The sequence below is a fragment of the Sparus aurata genome, chromosome 18 (genome assembly GCF_900880675.1).
Source record: "Sparus aurata chromosome 18, fSpaAur1.1, whole genome shotgun sequence".
Lineage (NCBI taxonomy): Eukaryota > Metazoa > Chordata > Actinopteri > Spariformes > Sparidae > Sparus > Sparus aurata.
The window spans coordinates 29,912,625-29,925,496 of record NC_044204.1 but is presented as its reverse complement, the minus strand read 5'-3'; the positions used below and the strand labels follow the sequence as shown (position 1 = coordinate 29,925,496).

Here is a 12,872-nt window from a genome sequence, read left to right as displayed (position 1 = left end):
TGTTTTTATATTTACAAGATGTACTTGATCTTTTTAGACTTTCATATGATTTTTTTTTCTCTGCATCTGACCTTCCCCAAGCAAGTTACGGCCATCTATGATCCTTGAACACCCAAACAAGACATGTGTTGTACCTGAAAAGCTGAGAAGACCCCCTTCATGTGATATCATATGGAAAGGATTAGCGATACAAAAGTTATTAAACAATTTTGAAAAATAGCTGTTTTTCAGTTTTCTGATTTTCTTTGAGGGTTAAAATTGCGGTCTGATAATTGTTTTGATCTCTTCTGAACAAAATTTGTATCTATTATTGATAAAATGAGCTATTATAAATAAACCTTACCTGAAATAAACAGTTTTATTTTCTATTCTTTATTATTCACACTAAATAATATTTTGTTTAATGAAGTTTTTCTTTTATGTTAAAGGAACAACGCTCGCTGATCAACAAGAAAACACCTCTAAATGAATTTAATTTCCATCTGTTGCCGCTTGTCAGACGTTACAAAGGCAACATAATAGTAGAATAACATGACATATCTTCACACAATAGATAATAATATAATAATAGCACACCACACACCCACCAGTAACTATTAGTATACACACAGTAACATGATGGATACAATCCACAGTGACATCCACTTGTTATTTGTGAAACGATCACATCACATCTAATTCAAACCAAGAATAAACAGGTCCTCTATTGTGGGCTTTATTTCTAGTTAAAGCTGTCTATACTCGTGTCAGATACATCCTAGTGTGACATCAACACAGTTAGGATGTAATTATCTCCTAGAAAGTGTTTGAAGTTCAGTGCAGTGCAGCCTAAATGTGTCCAGTGTCTCTTTGTGCTCCCTCAGGAGCAGGAGGTCACAGATTACACCATCAGACACATTTAGTTCTCCAGGAAGTTGAATATACACCTTAATTAGGTGTATTTAGAGATGAACCACGCCATCCAATGGGATTGGTGATTGACTCAGGTGACTCTGGGATTGGCTGAAGCACCATAACAACATCGCGCAGCTTGTACCTCCCACATGGGGTGACTAGGGGCTTAGTGTGAGCCTGATTAGTTCTGTAGCTGCTGGGCTAAAGATGTTAGTAGAGAGGAGCACACAAACAAATGCATGGACGTAGACTTACTTCTGTGAGTATTCTTTACATATGTACTAATTTATTAAAGTTTTACAACTATTAAATGTGATTTAGTCATTCTGTGGCATCAGATACAGGAAGCTTAGTGCTTATTGATTTGCTGCATTTGTCAACCATGTGCACTGTTATGCATTGTGTTTCTTTAGACATTGATGCAGGAATATGGAAAAAAAATACAACATTACTATCAATGAGTAACACAAAGTAATCTACTGTAGTTTAAACCTTTTGCAATTTCACTGGGTAATTTTTGTGCTTAATATTCCAGTTTCTTGTGTTTTGGCAATAAATAAAATCTATCTATCTATCTATCTATCTATCTATCTATCCTTTCTGCTGTCACTTAAATCAGTCTGTATAGTAACATATTTACATATATTTGTCTGGCAGTATGGACCAGAATCTAACATGCATTTGGATGAAAAAGCATCTTGCTAATCATTATCACACTACAAAATGCTTAAAATTATGGAATTTTAAATGAGGTTCTGCATTGCGCAAACATACTTGTGAGGAAAAATATAAAATATATATCATTTTAATCTCTGCATACAGAAAACATATAAATATTTCACATTCTAACTTGTAAATGTCTCTATGCCGTCACAGCAAATACTCTACTCAAACATGTAAACTCGCACTCAGGTGTAAATGGTGGTCGACCACTGCACTGTCTTCTTTAGCCAAAACAGATATGGGTCAGCTTGTTGACTACACTGTAAAAACAGGCCACTGTAAACTGGCTTTAGCAGATTACAGAGCCTCAGCAGATACACTGGACAAAGGACTGAAAGATCTGCCGGTGTTTTTTTTTAGCACATGGCCTCATCCACACCTGCTGCCTGTGTATTACACAGCTAGAGAGGACTACTCATAGTTTCACATGGAGAAGAGCTTACAGGACTCATGCATCATCATCAGCACCGAACAAGATGATATCAAGACTAGTTAACAAAGAAAAAACATAAGATTGACAGCAGAGAAATACTTTATTTTTTTATTCTGATTCTTATTATCAGTACAAGAAACTAAGGCAAAATAATCTTTGACATTAAAGTGGGTTTAACAATGCTAGATTACAGCTAGAGTTAAATCCTGGAGACTTGAGAGACACACTTGGCAGTAAAATCATTGTCTGGATGTCTGACCATCTGTAGACCTGACTGTGAACCCCCAGTGACTCAACCGACCGGGCCTGTGTGTGTGTGTGTGTGTGTGTGAGTCACACTAAAGCCTGCCATCTGTTTGTAGCTACCAGTTCCAGAGAAGATGGTGGCCATTGTGCACACCTTTCTCACCTCAAGTAAGCATGTTCAACCTGATGAGCAACTGCTGCACCTGGGTCTCGAAAATACAGGAGCCAATCAGGTACGGATGACTCGCGTCTAGCATTAAAGATGCAAAATGTAAGGATCGACCACGTGTCAAACTTATACTCAAAAGAAATAGGTGGCAGCAAAACACCAGAATAGATGCTAACTGCTGCTAACTGTAGCTGCAGTTAGCTGGTTAGCTCAGTTAGCTGTTGAGCTAGCAGGCCAGAGTGGGAGCTCGAGGCAGCGGGGGAGAGTTGATGTTTAGTCTGCTCTCTTTGGGCCGAGACGAGGCAAGGCTAGCTAGTTAGCATGTTAAATTCTGTTGATATCTGCGTAACCACATTCTATGGGCAATTTATAAAAGTTTTGAATGTTTTCAACTAAAACTCTGAGAGACTGCACCTTTAGATATATGATGAATACAAAAAAACATATAATTTCTGCATGAGCCTCATATTGAATACATTCTATGTAAAATAAAACAGAACAGGTTTAGGCTTAAGCCTAAGCTTGAAGTAAATATTTTTAGTCTCATTCCCAATTTGTCAAATAATGACACTTTGGGACTGTATGTCAGATCGCTCCCTCATCCCAGTTGAGAATGAGACTCAAAAAAACTTGTCAAATTCATTAACCAATGATCCTGATGGTTGGCAAATAATAAAATATTTTGCAATTCTATTTTTCATCTCAGTTGTTTTTAGAGAAAACTACACAAATCACACTTACATCTTTCCTTTTTTTTCCATTTGTAGTCATGTGTAATTAGATTTTGTATGTCATGCACAGTTCACTGATTCCACCTGGTTTCCTGGTTTCCGTTTTCATTTCTGTGCATACTTCTCTGCAGGAAAACAACCATTCTGGTGGTTGGTCTTGACAAAGCAGGAAAAACCTCCTCCATCAGAGGGATGTTGAGAGGTAACTCAACAGCGACTGTAAAACTGGATTAGGATTTAAAGTTCTCAGAGTCGAGGCACAATAAATGATCTGCCTGTGTTTCACTTCAGTCCCCCATGGTGTGGAATCAGGACCCACTCAGGGCTGCATCCGCAATGAGCTGAGAGTGGAGAACTACCTGGTCACCTTGTTGGATGTTGGAGGATCAGCAGAGTCGAGAGGAGCCTGGAGGGAGCTCTCCGGAGAGGCCCACGGGATCATCTTCGTGGTGGACTCCAGTGACAGAGGGAGGATAAAGGAGGTCAAGGAGGTTCTCGCTGACCTGCTGAAACAACCAAGAGTGGCAGGAAAACCAATATTAGTGTGAGTGTGTTCAACTGTCAAGTGTTAAGAAACAGAGTGAACAGTGCCCCCTGGGGGCTAATGAGAGGAAATGCTGTGATAACTCATCTGCACAGCTGAAATCTGAGTCACTGAAGGCTTGCTGTGGTGAATGGTTTTGTTTTCAGGTTGGCGAACAAACAGGACAAAATGAACGCATTGCTGGGAAGTGAGCTGATTGAGATTCTGTCACTGGAGACGCTGGTCAACCAGAGCCGCTCTCTGTGCCATATCGTAAGTCATAAATCATAAATCCCCTGAAACAGACCACACATGCACAGAAACTGACCTTTTTATCTTATTTATCATTCCATCTCTCAGGAGCCTTGTTCAGCCTTGATGGACCTGCGGCGCTGGTCGGACAAGAAGACTCTGCGAGGCCTTCGCTGGCTTCTGCGCGCTGTTTGTCTGGATTACCCTGAGCTGTGTACTCGTGTGGCCCAGGACAGCAAGAGGCCTCTGGAGCCAAGAGAGAGAGAGAAGACGTGGAAATCAGAGAAAGTACGGAGAAAAACCAAAGGGGAACGGTAAGAAAAACTGTACGGATCAACATGAAACTAAACTTGACAGATAACTTAATCTGAGCTTTAATGTAATGTTTTCCTCCTTTCAGAATGAGATCCAGCAAGTCCGATCTTCGCCATGTTCATCGGCCAAAAGACAAGGAGAAGAAACCCAAGGGTGAAGGAAAGCTGCAACCCATCCGAAACATGCTGCAAAAGGTTTGGCGACGATCTTTTTCCAACTGTTCTCTGTGGCCCCTTTTTATTAGGTTCAGCTGTGAAAATCGAATGCAATCAAACACAACAGCTCGGCTATGAATTCTAGCCTCACTTAGTTGTGATGAACTCCATCAAAGAGGTCACCATTCAAAGAAAACGTAATTGTATTATCAAGGTTGTGGTTTGCAGTGGTGTTTGAACGGAACTGTGTTTCTTGTGCGTCACAAACCATGAAAAAAGCAGAAAATCCTCACATTTAGGAAGATGGAACCAGAAAATGTTACATGCAATTGACTGAAATGATTAATAGGTGATCGAAAAAGTTGGCAACTAAGTTTTTTTTTCAATCGATTAACCATTAATCAACTAATCCTTTAAGCTCTACACCTATTTAAAGTAGTAAATGTGAAGAATATTTCTACAGACAGTCTCTGTTGTCTTTATTTGATGGAATCAGCTTTTTCACCTGCAGGCTGTAACTGACTATTATATTCTTTATCGATTAATCTGATTATCTTGTCGATTTATTGACAGTCCTGATCGGTTTATAAATATCATCGCCATTGGCATGAGCCCAAACTGGCATCTGAAAATGTCTTATTTTGTCAAACAACTGGAGACTCAGGAAACCAGCAAAATATTCACATTTGAGAAGCTGAACAAGATAATTTTGGTATATTTTTTAGTTAAGGAAAATCAAACAAAAAAATTTGGTATGGATACACAGTAAAATGAATGTTGCAATAAATAAATGTTGAATTAAAGGCCGGCTGCTGTTCACAGGAAACTACTCTGAAAAAGAAGCTGAAGACAAAGAAGAAGAAAAAGCTGGTTGAGGTCAAGGAAGCTGAAAAGAATCGAGAAGAAGCAAATGATCAGGAGGAGGACGAGGAGGGTGATGGTAATGAAGGAGAGCAAGAAAACTCCGGTCACCGAGAGAAAGCCAGCAGTGCCCTGATCCCCCCAAAGAAGGACAAACCAAAAAAACGCAAAACAAAAGTAAAAGAAGAGATGCTAGATGCTCCAGAGTCACCTGAGAATGACGAGAAGCCGCTCAAAGGTAGAAATCAGTTGTTAATGTTCTATATATTTTCTTTGTTTGATGTTGTAACAATGAAAATCTAATATTTCTTTTGTTTTCTGTCTAGTTAAAGGAGAAAAGAAGAAGAAGAAGAAAATTGTCAAAGTGAAAAGGAAGAACAAGATCAACACGGAGGAGATGCCTGCAGCTTACTCTCAGCCTGTAGACCTGTCTGCAACCTTTGGTGAGCCTCATCCACTTCTTCCATCTACAAATCAAATACAATAACAGTTTGGGCTCTGAAATAGTGAAAATCGGCTTCGATTTTTAAAAAAAAGATGACCCTGTCTCCCGATAGATCTTTACCGAAAAGCAATACTGGCTCTGAAGGAACGGCAGGATCAGGGACAGTGAATCGTGGGACCTGAGTGAAGGATGTGGTGCACGTTCAAACTACATCGCTTCACAAAAACTCACACCTTTACAGTTGACTGCTGTGTCTTTATGGCTCTCTGTAGACAGTCACTTGAGACCTGATGCCCTGAACCTTTGGAGCAAAAACTGCAAAGTCCACTGTGTAGTGAAGGGCAGGTCTGTGTAATCAGGTAATGATAGAAACATTAAAAATGTCAAATAAAACATGAAATACAAATACAAAGATATATATCTAGATTTGAAAAAAATGTTTTATGTGTCTGGCCAAATTATTAAAGGAGGTTGTGTTTGTATGAATCTATGCAATTTTGATGTAAGGGAAACTGAACTGAAATTGAACGGTACCCCCATTTTTTTTTTTTTTTTTACAATTGCTTGAACATTTTCCTGTCATGAACAGACAAAGTATGGGACAATGTTGTCACTGTGAAATTGTTTAATAAACGTTTTTGTCACTACTTGCAAGTCTTCCGTGTTTACTGTTCGTCACAGCAGCAAAGTATGTGTGCTACAAGTTTTTAGATTTAAAAAATCAAACAGAGCGAACAGAGAACAAGATTGTTCAGCTGAATGTAAAACTTCAGCTCCAACGTGTACTCGTTCAGAGACATTCATCTATGGCGGCCTTCCAGTCGCCTTGACTATCTTCCACAATCTACAATTCCATTTCCTATAAAGTCTGGAGGAACTGTATTTACCAGATGGCACCACAGATATGAGTCTTAGTGCTGCAGCTTCTGGCTTTGGCAGCTGTTCAGTTTCATCGATAATGACTGTTCTGTCCTTGACTTCAGTAACGAGAAAAGATGTTAAATTGACTTAAGATTAGTGCGACTTCTGTGCTGATCGTAAGTTTTCCTTTGAAGTCAAACACAGCACAAAAAAGCTCTGCTGAAGCTTAAGAGTGTCTCATTGGGTTTTAGCTGTGGCTTTACATGCTTTTTGTGAAGCATCCCTGGTTTAAGTGTATCATAGAAAACTTTGGAATTGGGGATAAAACATATTGTTCAAGGTTTGTTTGCCTATGAAACATTTTTAAAAAATGAATCAAATATTTAACAGACTTGCTCAGATGAAGGAGGGTTGAATAGAGCTCGTCCTTGACTCTGAAATCCTCAATTCAGCACTCCACTTATTTAGAGCCACGGTTGCTAGGATACAGACTAAATACTCTTACAAATTAAGAATAAATTGGGAACACAATCAAATTCCTGAAACAGGCTCTGCTCATATTTTTTGCCATTTTAGACTTTTATTATACTGCACCACACTTAATGAGAGAAATATCTTTTAAAATCCTTTTTGATTTGTGCCATGAATTTACCTGTATGATGTTCAAATCGAGAAAGTTGCAGTTTTTTTACAGTAACTAAAAAGTAGTGTTATAAGCAATATATTACTCTACGCAGACTGTGATACTGTAACGTAATGTATTACTTTAAAATGAAGGTAAAGCGTAATATGTAATAAACTGCATTTTGTACGTGAATCGGCAATTAACTTGATCAATATAAATTTTTTGGGTCACTGGTTCTTTTTTAAATACATATTTTTAGGGTATATATAGTATACACCTATTTTTTTCACTTCTTTTCTTTTTTTGTATTATTATGTCTACTCCTGTCTCAATACATTGACAGCGATGTAAAAACCAAAGACACATTACTTGTAAGTGAAACCATACTTAGCTGTAAATCGTACAGCTGTGTCTCTTGTCTCCTGCTCATGGATGCAGCGCAGAGAAGGGAACCATGGACTTATAACTTTTTAAATATTTTATTCAAGAACTTCGAAGACATAAAAACAATCTGTACAAGTTCAAAGTTCCCATCCGCCCTCAGCACAACCAAACAAAACAAAACAAGACAAAACACAAAAAATACAGTTTAGATGTTGTCGCTATTTTATTCAACACTTCCAAGTGGACACTTCAACCATCAAAATGTGATGCTTTCAGCTAAAGGCGCAAAAATATCCTCCTATATAAGCACGCAACCCAGCTTACACCCACATCTGGAGTCTATACATCACCACACTCGACAGCTATTACCTTTTGGGACTCAAAGCCAAGGATGAGACAAAAACAAGACATAACTGCTGCGTATCCCTGTCAATATTGGCACCAGGATTATGTCCAAAACAACATTCCTAGAAGGCTTCAGTGTTATAAGGAGTCGGTCCATTAAAAGTTGTCCCATGTGCAGTATTTCTCCACTACTTTTTGACTGATTGATTTATTTTTGGAGTTCAAGACAGAAAACATAATCCAAAGGATAACACTTATTTCCAACATGGTCCTCGGTGTCAACACATAAGACACAAAAACACAGAAAACAAGAACACTGACATACTATCAGACAAAATCCATAAAAGAAAAAAACAAATTACTAAAAGTTATGAGAAAAATAAAATATATATCCAGTAAAAACATAAATAGGGCAAGTATAGACATGACTCATCATACATTGTTCCATAAAAAGGCCTGATTTGTAAAAGACCGTTGACAATTTAAAAGTTTGGTGACAGGTGGCAAATTGTTCCATAACAAGATACCAGTTTAAATAAAGGTACTTGTGGCTGCACTACAGATGTTCAGTGGAAGTCAATATATTATTATTATTATTATTATTATTATTATTATTATTATTATATTTAAAATCTGTAACTTAAAATCTGGGCAAACTTTCAAGCCATTTCATTTGAGAAATAATAAATAATAAATTTAATTATAAACATATAATCTGGGCAGAAGTTGGATTTGTTAAAAATGAGTAAAGTATCAATGTTTTTTGAGAGTGACATCTTTCTGAAGCATTTCTTTAAAAAAAAGTATTTCTGTATAATCAAGCCAAAATGCAGCAGTATGGAAACAATACTGTCCCCTAACAGTCACATAAGAGCATCTGTTGATTAAATCAGGGAAAATATGACAAATATAGTGTTTAGCAGGACTTTACATCTGTAGAATTGTGAAACTGGACCTATGGACCAAGAGGGGACCAGCGCGTCGCCATCTTTGCGGCTGCTCCCGAAGCCCCGCCCCCCTGGTGCATCTTCACCGGGAGAGGAAAGAAAAACCGTCCGCCTCTCATTCACTTCAGTGGGAAGCGACTGCTGCACGCACGGTGGCGAAAGATGGCCTCACCAAGGACAATAACCATCGTGGCTCTATCTTTCGCTCTGGGGTTATTCTTCGTGTTCATGGGGACCATCAAGCTCACTCCGAGGCTCAGCAAGGACGCGTACAGTGAAATGGTGAGTAAACCGTCGCGATGCTGTGCCCACATCTGTGTGTGTGGGGGGGGGTAAAGGCCATTGTTCGGGGCTCAGGCTGCGGACGCGATGGGCTCTCAGGCTCGAGTAATGAGAGGAGATGCTGACCTAAATAATCAAAGACGAGGGAAAATGGATTCTGTCGATATATAACGTTACATTAACCTGCCACAGCATGAAGCATTATTTAGATTCCTGTGTATGAAATGATGAAACATGCTCCACCGTTACTGCCTGTTACTACACAGTTAGCACACATGCTAGTCATGTATGTTTTAAGGTTACACATCTCTGAATCGGTACAGTCACCTAACACAAAACCGAAATGTGCCAGCCGTTAGCGAGCAAACGTAAAAAACAAACAAACAGGGATGATAGTGAAGGCTACAAATCCACCATGCCTTCTTAATACATGCTGTGACTTTAGTTCGTATTAAACACCCCCTATAATCATCGTATTTTCTAGGTTATAGCTTCCTCGCTGTGGCCTCATAAACGTGTAGCAACATTAGCCGCTAAGCTGTTTGTTTAATATGAAGAGCAACATAACGGCTGAGGAGCAATGGCGGCGCATTCGAGCAATTTCTGTGAGGTGCACCTGTCGTTGCTGATGTTGTGGAGGATGATAGCCGCTGTGGATAAATACTTAATGCTAGAAATCAGAGCAGATATCCTCAGAGCATACTTTTATCATATTTGTATGTGTTTATAGGTTGAGTAAAAGCCCAAAGATGAGTCGTGCCACCATGAGATCATTCTGTATGAGTGTTCAACACTTTGGGATAGTGACCTCACACAGTCCCTCAGTTGACCCCATTAAGAGACACCCCATGGATGTTTGTGTGACTTCACTTAAATGTGAGATATCTAAAAACAGACCTCTTCTTCCTTCCAGAAAAGGGCGTACAAGAGCTACGCCAAGGCACTGCCAGGACTGAAAAAGATTGGGATCAGCTCGGTCCTGCTTCGTAAGATCATCGGCTCTCTGGAGGTGGGCTGCGGCGTGGTGCTCACCCTCGTCCCCGGCCGGCCGAAGGATGTGGCCAACTTCTTGCTGCTGCTGGTCATGCTGGCCGTCCTGTTCTTCCACCAGCTTGTAGGGGACCCCCTGAAACGCTACGCCCACGCTCTCGTCTTCGGTATTCTCCTGACCTGCCGACTGCTCATTGCCCGCCAGAGCGAAGACCGGCCGGAGAGAGAGGACAGCAGAGAGGAACAGCACATCAATGACCAGGAAAAGAACAAGGTCAAGCAGTCATAAGATCCCCTTCTACTTCTCCTCCAAGCTACAACAAAGGGAACCTGGTGCGCCTCCATGGATTGTAGTAATTAAAATTTTGAAGGAGTCACTCCCAGATATAATACCCCTCACACACATCTCGTGTCCCGTCCAGCCGGCAGACTGATTTAATCTCACCTGCTCCTCTCTCTGCACTCTTAATGTGAAACTGAGAACTCCTGACCCGTCCATCCTCTACATAACCTTGGGACAATCATACCTGTGGAAACTGTGATGAGCTCGGCTCATTGTCACGATAGTCGACCCATTTCTTCCCCAACTTCAGTCCAACACTGTGTTAAATGTGTTTGTGTTCTTTGTTTTCAATCAAATGTGAATTCATTTACGTTTCAAGTTGATTTGAGAATGCTGTTTTTTCCTGAAAGAATCTTTGTAGCTTGTTTTTCTAATTTGTTTTTATACTGAAGGTGGGAGAGACTGGTAATGTATGAACTACAATAGTCAAAGCATGTTTCATTTGGTCTAGAGTACTGAACATAAACCAAAATGAGCACTTTGAAAGGCATTTTGTACTAATTATCAACAACTATTACATATCCATGTATTATTTTGGTGCAGTCTTACCAGCAGGCTATTTTAGAAAGAAAGACATTGATAAATTGTGATACATTTTTGCAGAAGTATGCATGAAATCCTTCCTCCCTGGTAAAATAAGCTGTATACCCCCTGTCTCCTTTCAGTTCAGTCACCACAGTGAATTCGTTTAGCTGGAAAGGACAGCAGTTGCTGCCTCAGGTGTCTGCTGCAGACTTGTGCAGCAGAACAAAACCAAATCCAAAAAAGTCTTTTTTGTCTGTTAAAATGTTGAATTTTACCTTTTGTAATGCACAGCTGAAGTCTTAAACCTATTCACCGTCTCTTAAAGGTTTTGCTCATCTGTTTGGTTTTAATTTAAATAAAATATGAAAAGCATTCCTATTAAGTTTCTGTTAAGGGATGAAAATTCAGTTGAAAATTCTGTCAGTTTTGAGATTCACAGTATTTCTGTAAATGATATACTTGAAATAAAGAATCGGAGGTGAGACTGACCCAGTGTTATTTGTTTTATTAGCGCTCTTGTCTGTCATGGAGTCAAAGTTAATAATTAACCCCTCCCTAAATTTGCATTGGGTGCTGTTGCGTGATAATTCTGTTGTCAAATCTTTATATAACTTCTGTCAGTCCATGTCAAGGGGCACAGTGCAGAAATTGAACATTTATCAGATTTGGCATGAAATAAGTGGAGTTATGGGGCAACTGTATCGTAGAATAATTTAATTGTGTCGTTATTTTTTTAGATATACTTTTTCTGAGTATGCACCATCCTTTATTTCTCATGTCTGTCACTTTCTGACAGTTTGGCTTTTGGCGTTCAAACAGTTGGGATCAGCAGTGGCCAAACTTTTTTTCCCTTGCCAAAGCAGAAATGGTTATTTGTGTAGAGATGATTGCATTGGGTTTTTAAAATGCAAAGTGTTACCATGACCCCCGTTCCCTTAACTGACTTACTTCCCTCACAAAATGTCACGCTGACTGCAGAATGTGGCAGACATTTCTAGGAAACTGTGCCTCATTCTCTTGTGATGTTTGTCACAGCAAACCCTTCACTAATTCTATCCCCACAGAAAAGGACCAGGCGCATGGTCACCCGAACACTGAGAGTGAGGGGACAAGCAGCGTAATTCAGACACAAGGGTCTTTCTGTTCTACCCTCAGAACAAAAAGTGATTTTGCCCGTGTGTCTCCCCCGAAGCATGAAAACTGGACTGTAGGTCAGTTACAGTTTGAGGGGACGCTTGAGAGGCAGGAGCCGTCTTTTGAAATTATGTGTTCTGCTCCCCTGAAGAGGTAATTGTCACTTTGGTGTCTGTGGAGCAGTGTGACCGACATAAAAACCTGTAACTAAACAGGGCAATGAGTACATTTTTACATTTTCTGAGCGTGCACCATCCTCCAGTTCCCATGTCTGTCTGTGAGTTGTCACCAGACAATAATCCTCCTACCTGCTCATATGGTTTAATTTAAATAGATATCTGAGGCTCTTGATCTAACAATATATCAGTCACAGGGAAAACATTCTACAGTAAATTTTTTGTGATTATTTTGAATGCAGGACTTTTAGCTAGTGTGGAGTACTTTTAAATTGTCACATTGCTACTTGAGTAAACATTTTTAATACTTCTTCCACCACTGGGTGTTTGTGCGGGAGTTCCTACGCAGCACGACCCTCCTGAAGCTCACGTTTAAATAATTTCAGTTTTTAGTTTTGATCATTTGGTCAATACTTTTCTAATGTTTTAATAAACCTTGAATTGGGTTAGTCACTCAGTTTATTCTCTTGTGATTTGTTCCCAGTCAGCTTATATGAATTATGTTGTATTGAC

At 39.5% G+C, this 12,872-nt stretch overlaps 2 protein-coding genes across 2 annotated transcripts; both read left to right on the top strand.

Annotated features, from left to right (window-relative positions):
- Positions 1-1,033: 1,033 nt before the first annotated feature.
- On the top strand, positions 1,034-6,394 carry arl13a (ADP-ribosylation factor-like 13A). Its single transcript, XM_030397168.1, has 10 exons — positions 1,034-1,153; positions 2,413-2,529; positions 3,328-3,398; positions 3,488-3,740; positions 3,887-3,992; positions 4,080-4,285; positions 4,372-4,480; positions 5,264-5,540; positions 5,629-5,745; positions 5,860-6,394. The coding sequence occupies exons 1-10, from the start codon at positions 1,134-1,136 to the stop codon at positions 5,913-5,915; spliced, it is 1,332 nt and encodes a 443-aa protein (XP_030253028.1). The 5' UTR covers positions 1,034-1,133; the 3' UTR covers positions 5,916-6,394.
- Positions 6,395-8,968: 2,574 nt separating this feature from the next.
- Positions 8,969-11,537, top strand: tmem35 (transmembrane protein 35). The gene is made up of 2 exons (XM_030397169.1): positions 8,969-9,191; positions 10,105-11,537. Exons 1-2 carry the CDS (start codon positions 9,072-9,074, stop codon positions 10,468-10,470), a joined length of 486 nt encoding a protein of 161 aa, XP_030253029.1. The 5' UTR covers positions 8,969-9,071; the 3' UTR covers positions 10,471-11,537.
- The last annotated feature ends 1,335 nt before the right edge of the window (positions 11,538-12,872 follow it).